The 20158-nt window shown below is 44.5% G+C and overlaps 5 protein-coding genes across 8 annotated transcripts; 3 read left to right on the top strand and 2 right to left on the bottom strand.

The window, feature by feature from the left end:
• The first annotated feature begins 347 nt into the window (after nucleotides 1–347).
• Nucleotides 348–1194, top strand: LOC136469683 (transcription factor AIG1-like). The gene is made up of 2 exons (XM_066467779.1): nucleotides 348–515; nucleotides 649–1194. The coding sequence occupies exons 1-2, from the start codon at nucleotides 348–350 to the stop codon at nucleotides 1192–1194; spliced, it is 714 nt and encodes a 237-aa protein (XP_066323876.1).
• A 5137-nt stretch (nucleotides 1195–6331) lies between these two features.
• On the top strand, nucleotides 6332–7436 carry LOC136477124 (vegetative cell wall protein gp1-like). The gene has a single exon (XM_066475159.1). It carries the CDS (start codon nucleotides 6734–6736, stop codon nucleotides 7232–7234), a length of 501 nt encoding a protein of 166 aa, XP_066331256.1. The 5' UTR covers nucleotides 6332–6733; the 3' UTR covers nucleotides 7235–7436.
• A 160-nt stretch (nucleotides 7437–7596) lies between these two features.
• On the bottom strand, nucleotides 7597–14252 carry LOC136477122 (uncharacterized). 4 transcript variants are annotated; one of them, XR_010763864.1, is made up of 8 exons: nucleotides 13898–14250; nucleotides 13518–13559; nucleotides 13318–13433; nucleotides 13030–13135; nucleotides 12898–12951; nucleotides 11069–11274; nucleotides 8264–8476; nucleotides 7597–8156 (listed from the first exon to the last, which is right to left on the bottom strand). XR_010763864.1 is itself a non-coding variant. In XM_066475157.1 (6 exons), exons 1-6 carry the CDS (start codon nucleotides 14189–14191, stop codon nucleotides 11119–11121), a joined length of 768 nt encoding a protein of 255 aa, XP_066331254.1. In that variant the 5' UTR covers nucleotides 14192–14251; the 3' UTR covers nucleotides 10827–11118. The 4 variants fall into 4 exon arrangements, 1 of the variants encoding a protein (XP_066331254.1); XR_010763863.1 differs by having other exon boundaries at nucleotides 7597–8476; nucleotides 11063–11274; nucleotides 13898–14252; XR_010763862.1 differs by having other exon boundaries at nucleotides 7598–8476.
• LOC136477123 (vegetative cell wall protein gp1-like) lies at nucleotides 8485–10677 on the top strand. Its single transcript, XM_066475158.1, has one exon. It carries the CDS (start codon nucleotides 9651–9653, stop codon nucleotides 10149–10151), a length of 501 nt encoding a protein of 166 aa, XP_066331255.1. The 5' UTR covers nucleotides 8485–9650; the 3' UTR covers nucleotides 10152–10677.
• Nucleotides 14253–15781: 1529 nt separating the features above from the next.
• On the bottom strand, nucleotides 15782–18663 carry LOC136473163 (ATP synthase subunit d, mitochondrial-like). Its single transcript, XM_066470847.1, has 5 exons — nucleotides 18329–18663; nucleotides 17268–17349; nucleotides 16567–16631; nucleotides 16291–16377; nucleotides 15782–16176 (listed from the first exon to the last, which is right to left on the bottom strand). The coding sequence occupies exons 1-5, from the start codon at nucleotides 18500–18502 to the stop codon at nucleotides 16075–16077; spliced, it is 510 nt and encodes a 169-aa protein (XP_066326944.1). The 5' UTR covers nucleotides 18503–18663; the 3' UTR covers nucleotides 15782–16074.
• Nucleotides 18664–20158: the final 1495 nt, after the last annotated feature.

The following is a 20158-nucleotide window of genomic DNA, read 5'->3' as shown; positions in this document are numbered from 1 at the left end:
TTATCGTTTCTGTCTAGCCAAGTCACGGAGAGACGCTGTTTGGTAGGCTCCCTCGTCCCGCACCACTGCTCTCTCATTCGGTACCTCACGCTCAAGTGCGCTGCACCACGGCAGCCTGGCCCGATAGAAACGAGAAAATTTCTCGTATCCACAGAGAGCCAGCTTCGGGCGTCCGTTTTGCATGGCCTGGGACAGGCCCAGTGGCTGGCGCAGCAAGCGCTAGCTGCACCTGCACGCGAGGAGCCTGGTTGGGCTGCATCCAGGAAACCAAACGCGCCCCTAGCGCGCTACGAGCGTTTTACACCAACCCAACTCGCTGGTCCGTTCAGTTTCTTGGGGGCGGAGACATGGTGGTGACGGACGACGGAGAGGGGGAGCGCTCGACGCCGGCGCCGGCGCCGGCGCTGTGGGAGAAGGAGCGGGGCCGGAGCCACAGCGAGGCCGAGCGCAAGCGGCGGCAGCGGATCAACGCCCACCTCGCCACGCTCCGCACCCTCGTCCCCTCCGCATCCCGGGTACGTGCGTGCGTTACACTTTCACACGAGAGACAAAAGCGATCGAAGCAGCATGGCTCCCTTGCGAATGATGCATGGCCGCTCTCTCCTGAATCCTGATGGGGTGTACGGTGGCTGACCCGCGCTCGTGCAGATGGACAAGGCGGCGTTGCTGGGCGAGGTGGTGCGGCACGTGCGGGAGCTGCGCGCGAAGGCGAGCGACGCGGCGGCGGGGGTCGGCCCCGGTGTCATCCCGGGGGAGGGCGACGAGGTGGGCGCCGAGGAGGAGGAGGACGACTACTGGCGGCGGCACGGTGGTCACTTCGGCGCCGATGACGACGACAACCTGCCGCCGCCGCGGCGCGTCGTCAGGGCGTGGGTGTGCTGCGACGACCGCCCGGGGCTCCTGTCCGACCTGGGCCGCGCCGTCCGCTCCGTCAGGAACGCGCGCCCCGTCCGCGTGGAGGTCGCCACCGTCGGCGGGAGGACCCGCAGCGTCCTGGAGCTGGACGTCCGCGGCGACGGCTACGACGACAACGCAACCGCCGCCGCGGGCAACGGGAGGGCGGTGGCGCTGTCCACGCTGCGCGCGGCGATGCGCGCCGTGCTGCTCAACCGGGACGACCACGTCGTCGCCGCCGCCGGGGAGGGATACAAGCGGCCACGCTTCTCCTCCGCGCAGATCGCCAAGGTGCAGTGATCGAACGCCGTGCTAGCTGAGCTGCTAGGCGGTGGCAATATGAAGCGAGCAACGCCGTGCTGAGCTGCTGATGCATTGATCGTATTCGTACAACTGCTTCCAAACTTTTTCGTGCTAATCTAATTTTACGTGTGATTTCAATATAGTTGATCTTGCACTTGAAAAGTATAGTACGTATGATCATCGGACTTGTCAGGGTATACTGTTGGCGATGGTGCAATAATTTAGGGCAAGGTGTGGTGGAACTGCCGGCAGGTTGCAAGTTGCAACGCTGCACTCATGGGCCGGAGGGCCGGATCTAGCTAGGTTTTGACATTTTGTAGGGGCCGAGTATTTGAGCCTTTCCTTTCTCCTCTAAAACGAGGAATTAGGAGTTTGATGAGTATATTATGTAGTGTTCAGAAAAAAGGCCCAGACGAGTCCTTGGTCCTTCATTTCATTTCTCTTTTTTTTGAAACTCTTTCATTTCATTTCCTTAAAAACTGCATTGTTTATAGACGGCTTCCGCCCTCCGGCTCTTCGCACCATGCAATGGGTTATGTTTTAAGTTATTTCGGTAACTCCACAATTCCTTAACTTGTGCATGGCATAAAGGATTTTCAAGTTATCTCAAGTTAACTGAACAATTCTTTAATTTGTGCATAGAATAAAGAAATTGAGTTGCATTGCACAATATTATTCTATGAAATAGTGTAAGACTTGTCTCGTGACACTAAATCCTCTTTCTTCCCCCCCCCCCCCCCCCCCCATCTTAAAAAAAATCATTTTGTGTATAATTTACAACTACAAAACTGATTTTGGAGATAGATGAGTTGACATAGGTTTACCTAATCTACCGCCTCCATAAAACATAGTCAAAAGGACAAAACCCACCTCAGCAAATTGATTTACACAGGTAGATCTCATTAGAGGGCTGCCTCTAGAAAGCCTAAGGCCCATTTAAAAAACAACACAAGGCTTAGAAAGGCTATAGAAAGCACTAGAATAGCAACCCTCAAAAGAGAAGGCTAGGAGTATTTATGCTCCTCACCCAAAAATTGGTCATTATATAGACATTACAGTATAGTACGACGCACCAAGGAGGCGCATAGCTTGCTAGTTGTAAGTACAGAATTAACCAAAGAGGGGGTGAACTCGATTTTGAAAAACTTAAAGCGATTTTTGGAGATAGACTCTCTAATTAACAAAGACGAGCACATCTAGGGACTGCCTCTGTAATGACGACCTCCAAGCAAAAGCCTTCCGCTATTAATTATTTTCAGAGGCAGGTATCCTAAGGTGCCCGTCTCTGTCAGTCAAGTATCAGCAGAGACGGTTGTCTTAAGGGTCTGTCTATGAAAATCACTATTAACAGAGACGGGCATTCTGCGCCTGCTACTAGAAATCAATTAATAAAGGTGGGCATCTTAAAAGGCATGTGCCTATAGAAATAACTGCTTCCAAAAATAATTCATAACTTATTCATATAAAATCGGATGAATACAAACTTAAAAATTATAGTCTCCGACGCGATCTACACCTTTGTAGTTCAGAAGTTTTTGATTTGAACCATTTTCAAAGGTTTTCTCTTTTCCTCACCGCACCACTTGATCTAATACATATGTACTATTAGATCTCATCTAGTGGCATTAGTTAATCATATTAACCAAAGATTTTCCCTCTTTATAGTATGATTATCTATCTTAAACCCATCACTTCTCTACACATCTTATGCCAGTGAAAGCAAAATCTCTATAACTTATATATTTGCCTTGGGGCTTGCCTTCAACTCCATCTATCTCCATCATCTCCTCTTATCTTGAGCCCTTGAACTTCATGCTCCTAGCACCTCCTCCATGGTCTTAATGATTGCTCAAGACAAGCTTGTGGACTAAACACCTATTCATATCACATGAAACATTAGTCCAATAATGTTGTCACTCAACTATCAAAACCAAACTGGGACTTTCACCCATCCAAAGCATTAGTGCCAGAAAGACCTTAATTGTTTGGATCCGCTGCGGCCATCAACTTCTCATCGCATATCATGGAGTCCAAAGTAGGCATGAAACTATAGTCAAGAATGATGGAGTCAAAGAGTGTCGGACTGGGGAACAAGGACAAAAAGATTGGCTAAGTCTGCAATAAAGGGGATCCTCGCTTGGTGGCTCTACACATTCCAGATGGTTGGTCATCCATGCAAGCCACAACTTGATGGTAGATGCCCCACCTCCTCAAGCCAAGATGTGAAGAACTCCTAGAGATATGAGTGATAGACTTCATCAGAGGTCCAAGCACAAACTAAAGATCCAAGGTGGACGAACCGACGCAACAATGAAAACCTCATGCAACACACCAAGGACGGTGATTAGCCAAAGTCAATAGTGAATCATGACACCCATCTGGTGAAGATGTAGCCACACCATCTACCCAACTCTAAGCATTGTGAAGATGGTGATGCTAGGAAGGAGAGCCGAAACATGATGAAACAGGGGGAGACTAGAGGCGACGTTGTCACTCCCTATGCCTATTAGGACGATGACATCGATGCAATGGAAGAAGTAGTGGCGATGCCAGTTGAGAAAACAATAGCGAGATCTAGCAGATCCCTGCTTGTTCCTCTTCTGCTCCTCTTGATAGACGTGGACTAGAAGAGGCGGTCGGCCAAACCAAATTGACTCCACGGAGTAGCGGGTGAGAGTGCGAGCAGCTTGGCGGAGGGCGACACTTTAGTGTGACAGAGGCGAAGAGTGGGCTAGTGGCTGAATAGGACGGAGAGTTGTGGGGTAGGACAGAGAGTTGAGGGTTGGAGAAGCATTGGGCGGAGGGCAGGCGCGACAAGGGTCGGGCAGGGCGACAGTAGCATCGGGGTGGGGTGGGATAGTAGCGTCTGAAAGGGACCGTGACGCCTAAGAGGGGGGTGAATTAGGCAACTTAAAAGTCTAACTCTAAACTATGGCCTCTTTTTTTCTATTATTAGCAAAACCTATGCAAAAGATAAACTATCTAAATGTGCAACTACGGTTTTGCTAGTGTGTTGTTATCTCTACCACAAAAAAGAGTTATGCAAACAATGTAAATGCGGAAGCTAAAGAGTAAGGTAGAGATATGCAAACACCCGTCGACGACTCCGGTATTTTTACCGAGGTATCGAGAAGCATGCAAGCTTCCCCCTAGTCCTCGTTGGAGCCCCTCGCAAGGAATCCCTCGGAAGGGCCAAGCTCCCGGTTGGGTAACTTCGTGGATAGCCCCGGCCCTTTCCCACGCGTAAGTGGGTCTCCGGTGTGCCTTCCGGCAAGCCTTTCCCGGACCGCTCCCTGCCATCTTCACTATCAAGCTTCCGGCCGAACCGCCGCGGGCCTTGTTCCCTCTGGTACACGGTGGCGGCCACACCACAAACACGGTTGATGTGATCTCGCAAGATTACAAGCCCCTCCGATGTACAACAATGATACGCGCAAGCACCAAGGGGTAAGAGGTATGCAAACCTCACTAAACACTAGGCCTAAACCTAGAGCAAGCGCATAAGCGATGGTCTAATAAACCTAAGCACTTCGCAAAGCACCTACGCTAATCACCTAATGAATCACTAAGCACTATGCAAGTGGAGATCACTAAAATGGTGTATTAACACCCTTGGTATGTTTCCTCAACTCCGCCCTTCTCAAATGGCCGGTTGGGGGTCTATTTATAAGCCACACTGAGAAAGTAGCCGTTGTGGGCGAAACCTAGCTTTCTGTTACTGACCGGACGCTGATCACGTCCTGACCGGACACGTCCGGTCGTCCCGACCGTTGAGCGCGCGCGCTGATCGGACTCTGGGCTGAGTCCGGTCATCATCGACCGGATGCGTCCGATCGTGCTGGCGCCGCTCTGGAACCTCTCTGGAAACGATCGGACGCTGCACTTCGTGCGTCCGGTCGTCCAGTGCCGCTGCGTCCAGTCATGCTGAAAACATTGCCGTGACGATGAACAGTGTCACCGGTGTGTCCGGTCACTGCTTCGCTCAGCGTCCGGTCACTGCTGCCGACGCCTGGTGTTGACAAGCAACTGATCGGGTCACCTCTGCCGAGCTTGTTTCTTCGCGATCTTACGTCCGGCTTGGTTCCTATCTTCGTGCTTGAACTTTGCTTGATATCTTGTGTCTTCTCTTGTGCTTTTAGAGTCTTGCTTATGGTGTTGATCGTGGGATCATCATGTCGCCTTCGTTCAAGTCACGTCTTGCACCCTATTAAACTACAAAACAATTACTTGCAAATTCATTGGTTCAATTTGGTCGTGTTAGTCATCAAACACCAAAATCCAAAGTAAATAGACTTAGGGTCCATTTTCCTTACAGCGTGGCAGGATTCCACTTTGCCCTTGTATCCTTAAGAGAGAACTCTAGCAACATTGTGCATATGAGAGTAGTATCATTTTTGTCCTATATATGACATTGACGGTTTTGAAGAAAGTGCTATTGTACAATGAATTGGGATTAGTGCCTAATCATTTGTAGCTTTAAAAATAATATTTTAATGGTACTACCTCTGGTCTGAATAAATCACCCTAAATTAAAGTTGTTTTTAAGTTTGACTTAGTTGGTGTACATATATGGCGCAGTTGTGGCAACACTATTCTCCAAGACATGTGATGAAACTCAATGCGCTTGTATTGCAGTAACATACTCTCCGTGCAAAGAAAATGTAATTCTTTTTTTCTAAGGAGTTAAATAATTTTAAGTTTGACTAAACTAATAAAAAAGTACTACCATTTATGATACCAAATAAGTATCATTAGATTAATAATTAAATAATTTTTTATTGGAGATATAAATATCGATATTATGAACTTAGTCAAACTTAAGAAAATTTGAATGGGTTCAAATCTAAAATTACATTATTTTTTGGAACAAATGAAATAGTAAGGTAGAACGTACTTCCTCATTAAAAAAAGTACGCAAATTCTCACTTCGAAGTCAAATAAATTTAAGTTTGACCAAATTTGTACAAAAAAAATTACTAACATTATGATACCGAGTAAGTATCATTATATTGATTATGCAATATATTGTGATAGTAAAATTAATTGAAGACATAAACGTTTATATTTTTCTATAAACTTGTTGAAACTTAAAAAAGTTTGACTCATCTAAAATCTAGAATTGCATTCTTTTTGTTGGACGGAGGGAGTGAGTTCTTAATTTCTCATTGTTAGATGCACTGAAATTCTTCGTGGGCTCCATTACTTTTCAACGAGCCTGTCAAAAGGTTAGAGCAACATATCCAACAACTGGACCGCCTATCCAAAGTTCAGTTCAACAAATGAGCAAGAACTTCCTAACTCCCAGATCGAACTATACCTGATACCTCCAGAGCGCATTGGCTGGTAAACAACCAAATGTCAGGTGAGTTCAGAAGCCAGACACAGGTGAACCACCAACGACGACCATTGCTCTTGCTCACCAGACCACATGCAGACACTTCTATAAATACTCCCAGCATCAGGTCTCATCTTCACAGGCATATCCAAAGAGCCAAACATCTCTAATACCCCCAAGCAAATACACGCACTAATAGCCATGGCTCGTAGCGGACTTGGTTGCCGTCTTCTCGTCCTGCTCCTAGCCCTGACTGCCTTCAATGGCAGCCTTGCAGCTCGACATCTCTTGGACACAGCAGCTGCGCCAGAGGCCGCACCTGCTCAGCCGTCCATTCCAGCGGTTCCAACCAAACAGCCTCCAGTGCCTTCCATACCAGCAGTTCCAACCACGCTGACGCTGCCTCCAATGCCTTCCATTCCAGCGGTCCCAATGATGACAAACCCAACAATTCCCTCCATTCCTATTCCAAAGTTAGCCCTGCCACCAACAGCTGCTGGCGCAATCCCATCTCTCCCAAACCCGGTGATTCCAACCACCGTACCAGCTATTCCTAAAGTCCAGGTTACCCTGCCACCAATGCCCTCGATCCCCACTATTGTGCCATCCATTCCAACTACGATTCCAACAACAATCCCTACCATTCCCGGACTCCAGGTGCCTCCACTCACCGCCCCATCCCCACAAACCACCAACCCTTGAAGTTCGTTGTAGCGAGACACTTTCCTTACTTTCTGTTAGTCAGGAGTTTGATTCATCGTATATCGTCATTTTCAGTGTGTATGTCATGTTTGTTCTGCTATTTGGGTGATCCTGCTGGCTAGCATGTGGTGTGATTGTGAATGCAGCCAGTCTATTGTACCATTTTGTCTTGCAGTTAATAAAGTATTAGTTGGTCTTTATACATTACTGAGCTGAATGAGTTTTCTACATTATTATTCTTATCTAATAACATAAGTGGTAGCATCATGTGTAGTGCACACCAAAGCTAAAAATACCAAGACCCCTTGTGGAATGATCTCCTAAAAAATAAGCATATCTATCTAAAAGGAAGGGGAATGGAAAATATTGGCTTTGGGTCTGATACTTGGTGTGGCAATGCGTGCCTGAAGGACAAATGTTGAGCCTTGTTCAATATTTGCAATGGACAAGAATGTTCTGTACAGTAAATCCATAATAAGAGATACACTTGACCTTAAGAAGATGGCTTGATAAAGAGTTACAACCAACAACTAACAAGATTACACGACATTCGGGTGTGCTGTAAGTGGTGTAAAGGACAGCAAAATTGAGTGGGAGAAGAATGGCAAGTTCATGATGAAATCAGTTTATATAAACACTGGTGTCGTTCAGGGCATGATAGTAGCTACATAAACATTTGGAAGACGAGAATGTCCCTCAAGATCAAAATCTTTATGTGCCTTACCGTGAAGAATGTGATTAAAGAGAAGATATCATCCATCATGGCAACACACTGAACCAAAACAAATAATAAAAAAGGTCATGAATCCATTATCATGGTGAAATTCAAAAGATAGCAGACTGTACAGTTTACACTGGAGAAGTTCAATATGGCCTAGCAGTTAGCTCGAAGAAGGCGCTGAATATTTCTGGTGCCTACATGCTGGGTGAAAAAAAGCCATGGAGATTACAGAATAAATAGCCAGGCAAATGAATAACTAGACGCTTACAAGTACATACGATTGACAGATTGAGTGTCTCTACACTTACACTCAACCAACTGAAGTTGTGCCAACTGAAAAATCATCCTTAACCCGTGCTTACGGTTTATAGATATAATTCTATTTTCCTGCTACAAGCTGAATTCACTGCATTTCCAAGATTCTCAATTTTTTCATATTCCACATCAAACATGACCATAACAGTACCATCTTTTCCAGTGCCATAGTCCTGTTTAATGTCTTCAGCTTGGAAATGTTGCAGCTGTTTAAACATTTAATTCAGTCATAGCTTTTGAAAGTACATATCAAGTAAGAGATGCAGCAAGGCATAACCATGTTAAAAGAACATGGATAAAACAGAGAATTAAGTGACAGTAGGCAGCAGAAGCACATGATAACTAGGATTTTTAAAAAGAAGCAGCAGCAGCAGCTAACTCAGGGGACTAGCTGAGATCACATGATCAGTTCACTAAGCTTTTTTTTTTAATAAGGCAGTTCACTAAGCTTTGTTTTGGAAAATAAACTGAGAGCTACTCAATTTACAATCAGTTTTAGAGTACAGTTATTGCTACCACCCTCAATGATGCATAGATCCATCCAATACAAGATTACATAATGCAACCATTCAGTATTAACTTTCAGAAACTTGTGTAGCACAAGCATATGCTAGCATTGGCAAAGTAATACTACTTAGAAACCACTTCAATAGGATTTGGGACAACAATAGGTTTCATAATTGATAGTACTTCATTATGACAGATACAAATAACTATGGTCACTGTTTCAGAAAATTAAGAGTTCAACTCTACTCAGTTTCTGTTATATGAGTCAATCGCCAGAGATTAGAGAGGATTTTGAGGAAGAATTGAGGGGAATGGCACAGTACTGTTCACGTGAGCAGTACTGTGAACACTAACCAGGGAAGAGGGAGGGGGAAAGTTGGGTGGAAAAAGAGGAGCAGCTACCCTAGGGCTAACCATCCTTAGGAGGGCATTGTTTTTTTTTTACTTATCTAAAATCTAGAATTGCATTGTTTTTTTTGGACGGAGGGAGTATGTTCTTAATTTCTCATCGTTAGATGCATTGAAATTCTTTCCGGGCTCCCTTACTTCAACGATCCTGTCAAAAGGTTAGAGCAACATATCCAACAAGTAGACCACCTATCCAAAGTTTTCAGTTCAACAAATGAGCAAGAACTTCCTAACTCCCAGATCGAACTATACCTGATATCTCCAAAGCTCATTGGCTGGTAAACAACCAAATGTCAGGTGAGTTCAGAAGCCAGATACAGGTGAACAACCAATGATGACCATTGCTCTTGCTCACTTGACCACATGCTGCTATAAATAGTCCCAGCATCAGGTCTCATCTTCACAGGCATCGCCACAGAGCCAAACATCTCTAATACCCCCAAGCAAATACACGCACTAATAGCCATGGCTCGTAGTGGACCTGGTTGCCATCTTCTCGTCCTGCTCCTAGCCCTGACTGCCTTCAATGGCAGCCTTGCAGCTCGACATCTCTTGGACACAGCAGCTGCGCCAGAGGCCGCACCTGCTCAGCCGTCCATTCCAGCGGTTCCAACCAAACTGCCTCCAGTGCCTTCCATACCAGCAGTTCCAACCACGCTGACGCTGCCTCCAATGCCTTCCATTCCAGCGGTCCCAAAGATGACAATCCCAACAATTCCATCCATACCTATTCCAAAGTTAGCCCTGCCACCAACAGCTGCTGGCGCAATCCCATCTCTCCCAAACCCGGTGATTCCAACCACTGTACCAGCTATTCCTAAAGTCCAGATTACCCTGCCACCAATGCCCTCGATCCCTACTACTGTGCCATCCATTCCAACTACGATTCCAACAACAATCCCAACCATTCCCGGACTCCAGGTGCCTCCACTCACCGCCCCATCCCCACAAACCACCAACCCTTGAAGTTCATTGTAGCGAGAGACTTTTCTTACTTTCTGTTAGTCAGGAGTTTGATTCATCGTATATCGTCATTTTCAGTGTGTATGTCATGTTTGTTCTGCTATTTGGGTGATCCTGCTGGCTAGCATGTGGTGTGATTGTGAATGCAGCCAGTCTATTGTACCATTTTGTCTTGCTGTTAATAAAGTATTACTTGGTCTTTATACATTACTGAGAAAAATGAGATTTCTACATTATTCTTATCCAATAACATAAGTGGCAGCATGATGTGCCTAGTGACATATCAAAGCTAAAAATACCAATTCCCCTGTGTGGAATGATCTCCTCAAAATTAGACATGTATGTGAAAGGAAGGGGAATGGTAGAGGGTAATGGAAGCAATACTGGCTTTTAGTCTGATACTTGGTGTGGCAATGTGTCCCTGAAGGACAAATTCAGCCTTGTCCAATATTTGCAATGGACAATGTTCTGTGCAGTAAATCCATAGTAAGAGATGCACTTGACCTTAAGACGATGGCTTGATGAAGAGTTACAACCAACAACTAACAAGATTACACGACATACTCTTCGGGTGTGCTTTAAGTAGTGCAAAGGACAGCAAAATTGAGTGGCAGAAAAATTCCAAGTTCATGGTGAAATCAGTTTATATAAACACTGGTGTCATTCAGAGCATGATAGTAGCTACAGAAACATTTGGAAGGCAAGAATGCCCCTCAAGATCAAATAGCAGACTATACAGTTTACACTGGAGCAGTTCAATATGGCCTAGCAGTTAGCTTGAATAAGGCACTAAATATTTCTGGTACCTATATGCTGGGCGAAAAAAGCCATGAGGATTCCAGAATAAATAGCGAGGAAAATGAATAAGAACTAGAGGCTTGCAAGTAGATACGATTGAGTGTCTCCACACTTACACTCACCCAATTGAAGTTGTACCAACTGAGAATCATCCCTAATCCATGCTTGTGGTTTATAGATATAGTTCTATTTTCCTGCTACAAGCTGAATTCACTGCATTTCCAAGATTCTCAATTTTTTCATATTCCACTTCGAACATGACCATAACAGTACCATCTTTTCCAGTGTCGTAGTCCTGTTTAATATCTTCAGCTTGGAAATGTTGCAGCTGTTTGAACATTTAATTCAGTCATACATATGATTTTGAAAGTACAAATCAAGCAAGAGATGCAGCAAGGCATAACCATGTTAAAAGAACATGGATAAAACAGAGAATTAAGTGACAGTAGGCAGCAGAAGTATAGGATAACTAGGATTTTTTTTTTTTTAAAAAAGAACAAGTTAATTCAGGGGACTAGCTGAGATCACATGATCAGTTCACTAAGCTTTGTTTTGGAAAATAAACTGAGCTACTCAATTTACAATCAGTTTTAGAGCGCAGTTATAGCTACTACCCTCAATGGGGCATAGATCTAACCAATACAAGATTACATAATGCAACTATTCAGTATTAACTTTCAGAACCTTGTGTAGCACAAGCATATGCCAGCATTGGCAATGTAATACTACTTAGAACCACTTCAATAGGACTTGGGACAACGATAGGTGTCATAATTGATAGTACTTCATTATGACAGATACAAATAACTACGGTCACTGTTTCAGAAATTAAGAGTTCAACTCTACTCAGTTTCTGTTATGTCTCGATCACCAGAGATTAGAGAGGCGATTTTGAGGAAGAATTGTGGGGAATGGCACACTAACCAGAGAAGAGGGAGGAGGATAGGGAGGAAAAGGTGAGCAGCTGCCCTAGGGCTAACCGTCGTTAGGAGGAAAGAGAAAGGGGCAATGGCGGCCCTGCTGCCGACACCGGCATGAGCAACAGAGTGTGAGAGGTTAAACCTCTTAATTCGTTCTTCTTTATTTTCCCACGTATGTTTCCTCTCTATTTATAGAGAAGGTGACTTAGAGTCTTAGACTCTTAAGCAACATATAGATGGAATCTTACAATTATGATCCTAAATAAGAGATAACAAGGCTTGAGGGTTAACTAGATGTGGGGTCATTGGTAGCACGCAGCCCGCAGGGGTGGTGACGGCGGCTGCACTAGTGCTGCCTGGCACCCTTTGCCTGGTCACCAGCGCCTATTTGGCCCATCATAGTTGTATACTGGGTTAACAGTGATAGAGCCTCACTGTAAATAGACTATCAGGAGTTCAATTCTGCTCAGTAGTATATTGGTCCAACATGCGAACAGAACAGTATGTTCTGAAAGATAAAATTGACGTACAATTACTTACTAGGGTCCCAAAATACTATACCAAATAATAACATTAGCACAATAAGTTTTTAAATATATATTGAGTGTTTAAATGTACCTAAAAAAAGAATCATATGTCATAACCAAACCTACTAGTATCAGAAAACCTTCTAGTTTGCAAAAAGATGTTCAAGAAGTTACTGAAATCAGGTCAGTAAATATGCAGGTAATACCAAACATACACACTGTATGGCAGATCAAACAATTAGATGCACAGCCTACTCTGTAAGTCTGTCTGTTGCTGCACGTATATAACAAGTGAACGTGCAAATTCGATAACCTAGACCTAGCTTTTCAAGAATAATTTCTAATTAGTATCAATGCCCACACACCATCAATGCACTGAGACATACTTAAAACAGTTCGTAGTAGACTACGCTTTAATCAAGGATAAAAAGGGGTAGGTAAAATCCAGTTTTACATTTGTGCTCTACATTCCAAAAAGCAATATGATGAATTAATGATAATCACCTGATGATAGACTGTGCCCAACAGATCAAATGGTATTTCCATACCCACACGAGCCTGGAATGTAAATACACACCATGTAAGAACATTATATCGATAAAAAAAGCAAATACTGAAGAATTAGACATTGATCACCTTTGGTTTCACAAGACAAGTAGGAGCATCTTTAAGACATTCAGAAGCAACCCCACCATAAGCTCTCACCAGTCCACCGGTTCCCAGTTTTATGCCTCCAAAATATCTATTCATGTCATTCAAAACAGAGAGATAAGGTAAGGTGATAATTACAGGAATGAATCCTGTCAAAATATGTGGTGGAGTGTACACTGTATAGATGATATCAGTTACTGGTCACTAAAACAGATCGGTAAGGTCTTGATTGAGAACATATGAATGAAGTGTGTTACTTGACAAAATGATTACCTAATCACAACCACCATGACCATATCAATGCCAGAGGAAACGATGGCAGAGTATATTGGCTTCCCAGCTGTGCTAGAAGGTTCACCATCATCGTTGTAACGGAATTGCTCTCCCAGCTAAACACACATACATTCAATATAAATTCACTGTTAAATTTAACACATACATGGCAAGTTTGAGATGGAACTAGAACTACAAACCTTGTATGCCCAGCAATTATGGGTAGCACGTGGATCCTTGACCTATCACACAAAACAAAGTGGACCAAATTAACTTGGTTACTTACTGTATTTCAAAATGAAAACAGAGTTAGAAATTGCACAAATAGTCAAGTACTCTTTACTCTTTAGCATGGATAATTAGTTTGCGGTGGGGATCAGTGTAAATACTGTTTGAAGGAATTCCTTGATGCAACATACTCTAGTGTTTGAAATTACCCCACGTTAGTTGATCGGCCAGGCAACGCAATGGGGCACCGCAATTACAACGAAATCGCAACGCTAACTATAGGTGAGGCGCAGATTCTGCTGCAGCTGGCTATATGTGGAATTATGTGTAGGGAGGGATAGGGAAGAGAAACCTGGTCCAGGAAGGCCATGGCGGCACGCTCGTTGGGGACGGGGGCGGCGATGGCGATGAACTTGCTGCGCTTGATCTCGCGCTCGCAGCTCACGCGCCCGACGAGCGTCGTGTACGGGGAGGGCGTCGCGGATGAGGAGGACGGGGCCGCCATGGCCCGCGCGGGAGCAGGGGCTGGGGAGGCGCTGGCGCAGGCTAAACTACGCCGGACTGTGGCGGCGTCTGGCTGGGAGAGCAGGAGGGGAATGGAGCGGAGGCGTAGGGATACGCGCAGCCGCAGGCGCAGCACCGCCATGTCGCGGGGCGCGTGGCTTGATGGAAACCGTGGGTGCCCGGGTTCCGTGTACCACCGGCCGGAGCTGCTCGCTGAGCATTGCGGGTTCCTACTCAGTGACAGGTGGGGTCAGTGTTGTCTATTGTTTCGCTAAGAGCGAGGCTAATAACACGGGAAATTAGCCGTGTGACATCAGAAAAGATCACAATTTTCTGCGGGCCCCGAAAAAGTTCAGCGGTCTTCAGCGTCACTGCTCTAACTTTTTTGTGTTCTTCATGCCACTACCGTCAGTTTGGGCTCCAACGCCGTCAAACAGCAGGTGTGAAAAGTCGAAAATACCCTTAAGTCTAAATATATCATTAATTTTTTTTAGCATCTTAACGACTTCAAATGAAAAAACTCAAAACTAGAAAGTTGTAGATCTCGTCGAGATCTATAATTTTCATATAAAAATTATCTTCATTTAATTTCGCAAAAAAAGATATGATTTTTCTAAGATATATTAATCATATCAAATCATATTTTTTTACGGAATCAAATGAAAATAATTTTTATATGAAAATTATAGATCTCGACGAGATCTACAGCTTTCTAGTTTTGAGTTTTTTCATATTTAAACTTAAAGGTATTTTTGACTTTTCACACCTGCAGTTTGACGGCGTTAGAGCCCAAACTGACGGCAGTGGCATGGAGGGCACAAAAAAGTTGCAGTGACGCTGAAAACCACTGAACTTTTACAGGAGGTACACAGGGCATTACGATCTTTTTTTAATGGCACATAAAGAATTCCCCCCTAATAACACCGCCAGCCAACTTGCTGGCTATAAGGTAGCAGTTAGCTCTTTATCATTAATACATAACTCATATCTCTCACAGATTTATTTGATTCTTGTCTCCTCTTCTCTCCTCTCCTCTCCCTCAGCATTTAGCTAGCTCACATCCTATTATTATACTTAGCTCTAGGCAAAGTCCCGCGACGAGTAGTGTTGAGCCTGGAGGCCGGTACTTGTGCAATGCAATCCAAGAAGAAAAGGTCCAGTTGGACATTGGACAGTCCATGTCCAATCCCACGTGCACCTGAGAGGCACTATTCATTTTCTCTTTGATTTAGGCCTCGTTTAGATTGCGAAAAAATTTCAACCCGATGAATAGTACCACTTTCGTCTTATTTGACAAATATTGTTCAATCGTGGACCAACTAGGCTCAAAAGATTCATCTCGTGATTTCCAACTAAACTGTGTAATTAGTTATTTTTTTTACCTACATTTAATACTCCATGCAAGCGGCTAAAAATTAATGTGATGGAGAGAGAGTGAAAAAACTTGGAATTTGGGATGCATCTAAACAAGGCCTTAGTAGGACAAATCATTACGTTAAAAAAAGTAGGGCAAATCATGTCTCAAGTTCAACAAAGAATCGTAGGTTCTTCCTTCACAAGTACATACATCAATATTTGCATCCATAAACATTACGTTTTGAAGACTGATGTCCAAGACGGCAGTTTCGACTTTCTAACAATCATAAAGTAGGACAAGTGCCACACTTGCACCGAACAAACATTTAAGGATTCAGACCAATGCGTCACAGAAGGTCAGTAGAGGAAACGGGTGTGCAGAAATCCCCTTATTCAAGTAGAAAGGAGCTAAGAACATATCATAATCTTTGTATGACAAAAGCTGGGATCCTCTTCCAAATGATGAGATCAAACAAAAGATGTTTTGATGGAATTTCAAGAAAGCTTGACACAGTCAATTCTGTAGGCATTCCACCCAAACCCCGTGCACATGCTATGGAAACCACCAATTTGAGATTGCAGATTTCCCCTATACATCTCGGGGCACAGAAAAATTATTGGTTCTTCACAGACATGGAAATGGCAAGATAAGAGTTCTCTCCAATCTCTTCAATATCCCCAGTAATCGTTACGGATTTCATCGTCAAATTTCTTCTTGAGTTCAGGGTGCTTCTCAAAGTACTCATCTGCTGTCATTGTACTGATCTTTTTCTGTACGCACAAACAAGATATTAAAGCGAAAGGGTATGTTATCTTAACAATGACGATAAATGCAAATGATTCAGGAAAAATGGAATTATATGAGCACTGAAGAATATCCCCTACCTTCATTTCCTTGAGTTCAGCAATTTCCTTCTCTATCCTTTCTGACTCCTTCAGAGACGCTTTCTCAGCCTCCTTCAATTCAACGACCTACAGGTAACAACATAAGCACCAAAAAAAAAGCACATCAGCGATAAAGGGTTAATAAAGAACTAAAAAATTGGATGCACTCATCTAGGAAATGTTGGTAGAACTCAAGATACAAAACACACAAACAGAACAATTTTTCAGACAATGAACTTAAAAAGACAAAACAGTGTGAGAGCAGTAGCTGCTGACCAGAGCATCAAACTTTGGCTTGTACTCGGGAGTAACTGTGTCGACGTACTTCGGGATCTCAATGCCTGCATTTATTTCAAGTTTACTACCTCAGAAAGTGGGCAGACAGAACAGAATTATATAGAAGCAAAATGACATATGTAGGACTAACAATCACCGTGAGAAGTACATTCAATAGCGAATAGACCAAGGACTAGTGTAGGCCATCCGCCGCAACAAATTGAGGTGTATGTGTACAGAGGAATGTATTTTTAATAGACCAAGGTCCATTAAAAGTTAAAAACAATATGATACATAGCCTTACATGTCTATAGCTTGTAGTAAAAGAAATGCTATCATATTGCAACACAAGTATCCAACAGAGACTAATGGAGGTACATATAATGACTTGTCCTTCTAACAGTACTCTATAGTTTTACACACACTGAGGCGATTGTTATACCAGAAGGAGCTGAAACCAAAAACACATTGGTGGATTGATCTGTGAGCATCAAAGATCTATATGGGATATCCATGAGTATGAATCTTTGGACAGTAACTAGAAAGGAGCTTGAAAATCAACAGACCAGAAAATTTTGCACAATGCAAACAAGATAATCAACAAAGTACAACAAACACTTTAGAATATCCTCGATGTTCACAGAAAACACACCTTTTAGATTCGATAATTGAAATTAGGTTTGTCATACAAGGATACTTACTTTCATAAGCCTCTTTGTACATATCCACCACTTTTGATCCAATCCCTTTTCTGTAGTACTCCCAATCAATCGGTTGGGGTTCCTACAAAAATAAAATAAGTGCAAGGTTTAGAGAACACACAGATCTATTGATCTAGGATATAGAACTAATACGTGTGGAAGATACAGTACTGCAAGTTTGAGGGATATTGCATTTCTCAGCTGCCCCCCAAGAACTTTCAAGATAGTGTAGCAAAGGAACAAGAAGAAAAGCATCCAACATGACAAGAGATATCACTCAATCAACTCCATACTAATCTTATTTCAAAGGAAGCTTGCAGCCTACCAAGGCATATGTAATTGCAGTTTGAATAATATAAAACTTACAACTCAGAAGGCTAAAACAAACCGTTTGAGCAGAAAAGCCAACACTTTGTTCACATATGAAGCCAAAAATGGCCCTCTCTGGTCTCAAAAAAAGTTGTCCTTCTATATTTGATAGAATAGGTATTTTCTCTGAAATCACTCAATTATTCAAATGCAATGCCTCCATCTTCTCTCATCAGAAACTGAACGGAATCTTCTCATAACAAAAGAGTTTCCCAGATCCTAGGTAGTGGAGGGCTTGAGCACAGTTTCAAAGTTGACCAAATACAGGATAAACTGCAATGGTTCTAGCAGTGTCCAGTTGCTGTGTTCATTACCGATCAATACTAAAACTAAAGAAACAATAACCACAAAGTGAAAATGCAGCATAGCTGGCACTGAATTTAAACTAACAGCTATCTGGGAGCTATCCTAATTTGTACAAATATAACTAGGAATCAAACAACGTTACATCAATATGAGACCACTAGCGCTCAAGAAAAATGTAATGTAATCATATATAAAACGCCCGCGCACTAACAAAAGCAAACAGACCCGATTGCCTCGATTACCCCCGCATGAAGCCATTTGTACATAGACTACTCAAACGGATCGATCCATCAAGAGGAAGGGGTCAGCGCAGGAAGAGCGGCGCCAGATCTGGAAACCCTAAGTCAGATCAGCCCAGGGGGAAGGAGAAAAGCGGGATCGGGCACCTGGGAGAACTTGGTCTGGAGCTGGTGGTTGACGTCCTCGAAGGTGCGGCGGAGGGTGGCGAACTCCTTGCGCGCTTCCTCGGAGACGAGCATCTTGGCCATGCCGTCCCAGTCGATCGCCTTGCCGGCCTTCACCGCCACATCGACCACCTTCTTCGCGCCGTTGCCGCTCATATTCTCCGGCCCGCCGCTGCCTCCTCCCTAGGCCTGCTGGGTCCTGCCGACTCTCCCCTCTCTTCCTCTCGCCGCCGCCGCCGCCGCCGCCGCGCTGCGTTCCGACCGAACAATGAAATGGGTATACGGGGATGGCCTGGTGGTGCTCGTGGAGTGGCAAGAGTCCAGACAGGAGAGTATTTTGTGGGTTCAAACAGGCCGGTTGGTTGGGCTGAAACAGTCCGCGTCTTAAGGTCGTTGGGTTGGGCTGTATACCATGCCTAAAGCCCATTTTGTTCTTTCGGCGAGAGGAATCTAAAGTCCATATTGGTGCGGAAAATGTCCATCTGACCTCTTCAACTTCAGCCGGAATGCAATTTGTCTCTGCCAAAAAAAAAAAAAAAAAAAACTGGTGTTCTGACCTCCAAATTCGAAACACTGAAATTGCTCTTAGGATGGTTTTGAAAAAGATTTTGGCTGAATTAGCATCATGTCAGCCACGAGATACATAAAATGAGGCATGCTGATAGTTTAAGAAGGTAATTAGACATTATATGACAAAAAGTGCTAAAAATTATTCAAATATTTTTCTAAAGAAATAGGCAACTAAAAATCCAAAAAAATATGATTCAATCTTAGAACATTATTTGAAAATATGTTCTAACTCGAAAAGATAAGGACTGAATTCATATTTTTCCTAAAACCATGATAATAGATACAATCTCATTGAATGGGTTCATTTGCATGTTTGTAAATAAGGAATAGAAAATAAAGCATGTTTTTCTGTGCTACGGTGGTGTCGGGTACCATAAAACGGGGTACCCCGAGCGTACACCAAAAGAATCACTTAAACCCCATAAAAAACAAAGCCAAAGGGTAAGCCATTTGTTAAATCCCGGCCTCGTCGAAGCCCACCGGCTCTCCGCCTCGCTCCTGGTCTCGCACGGGAGGACTCGACGGCCGGCCAAATCTCCGCCTCACGCGAGGCCTCGCACAGGGGGCCTCGACGGGGAACCGATTCTCCGTCTCGCCCGAGGCCCCGCGCGCAAAGCCTCGGACAAGATGTCGATTCTCCGCATCGCTCGAAGCCGGCTCGGCAACAACCCGTCGCTTCCGCCTCGACCAGTCTCCCCGACAGCGCGTCGCGTCCCATTAATGCGCCAACTACTCCCGCGATAACAGCCGAACGACGGCCCAACACCGCGGAGCGGCCGACGAGACGAGAAGTCACGTCAACGCCATACCGTCCCGGACAGGGCACGGCGGGGATTACCGGCCACTATGCTCCGGTGCTGTGCCCACGATCAGCGCCTGCACTACACTGTACCACCTAACCCCCGCCCCAGAGACAACACGGCATGGGGAGTCTAGTCCGGGTCATCATAGCCTCGGAATCAGCGACGAGATCAACTGTTCCCTCCGAGCCTCGGCAATCTACGTCAGGGTCTCGGCAATCTCGGGATTCACGTCTGTCGAGACCCCCACGATGGCTCGGCCTCGGCACCAACTGAGCCTCGGCTTCTCACGCAGTCAACACACAGTGACCAGCACGCCGACCGCCACGCCCGCTTCAAGGTAACACTGGAGCTCCCACGACGCACAGGATCAGATGTGACCAGTGCGTCGCCCCAGTACTTCAAGGACGAGACCACTCCGTCGCCCACGCCTCCACAGTAA

This window comes from Miscanthus floridulus, chromosome 8 (assembly GCF_019320115.1).
Source record: "Miscanthus floridulus cultivar M001 chromosome 8, ASM1932011v1, whole genome shotgun sequence".
NCBI lineage: Eukaryota > Viridiplantae > Streptophyta > Magnoliopsida > Poales > Poaceae > Miscanthus > Miscanthus floridulus.
Note: the sequence above shows the minus strand (reverse complement) of the source record. Positions and strands in the feature narration are given on the sequence as shown.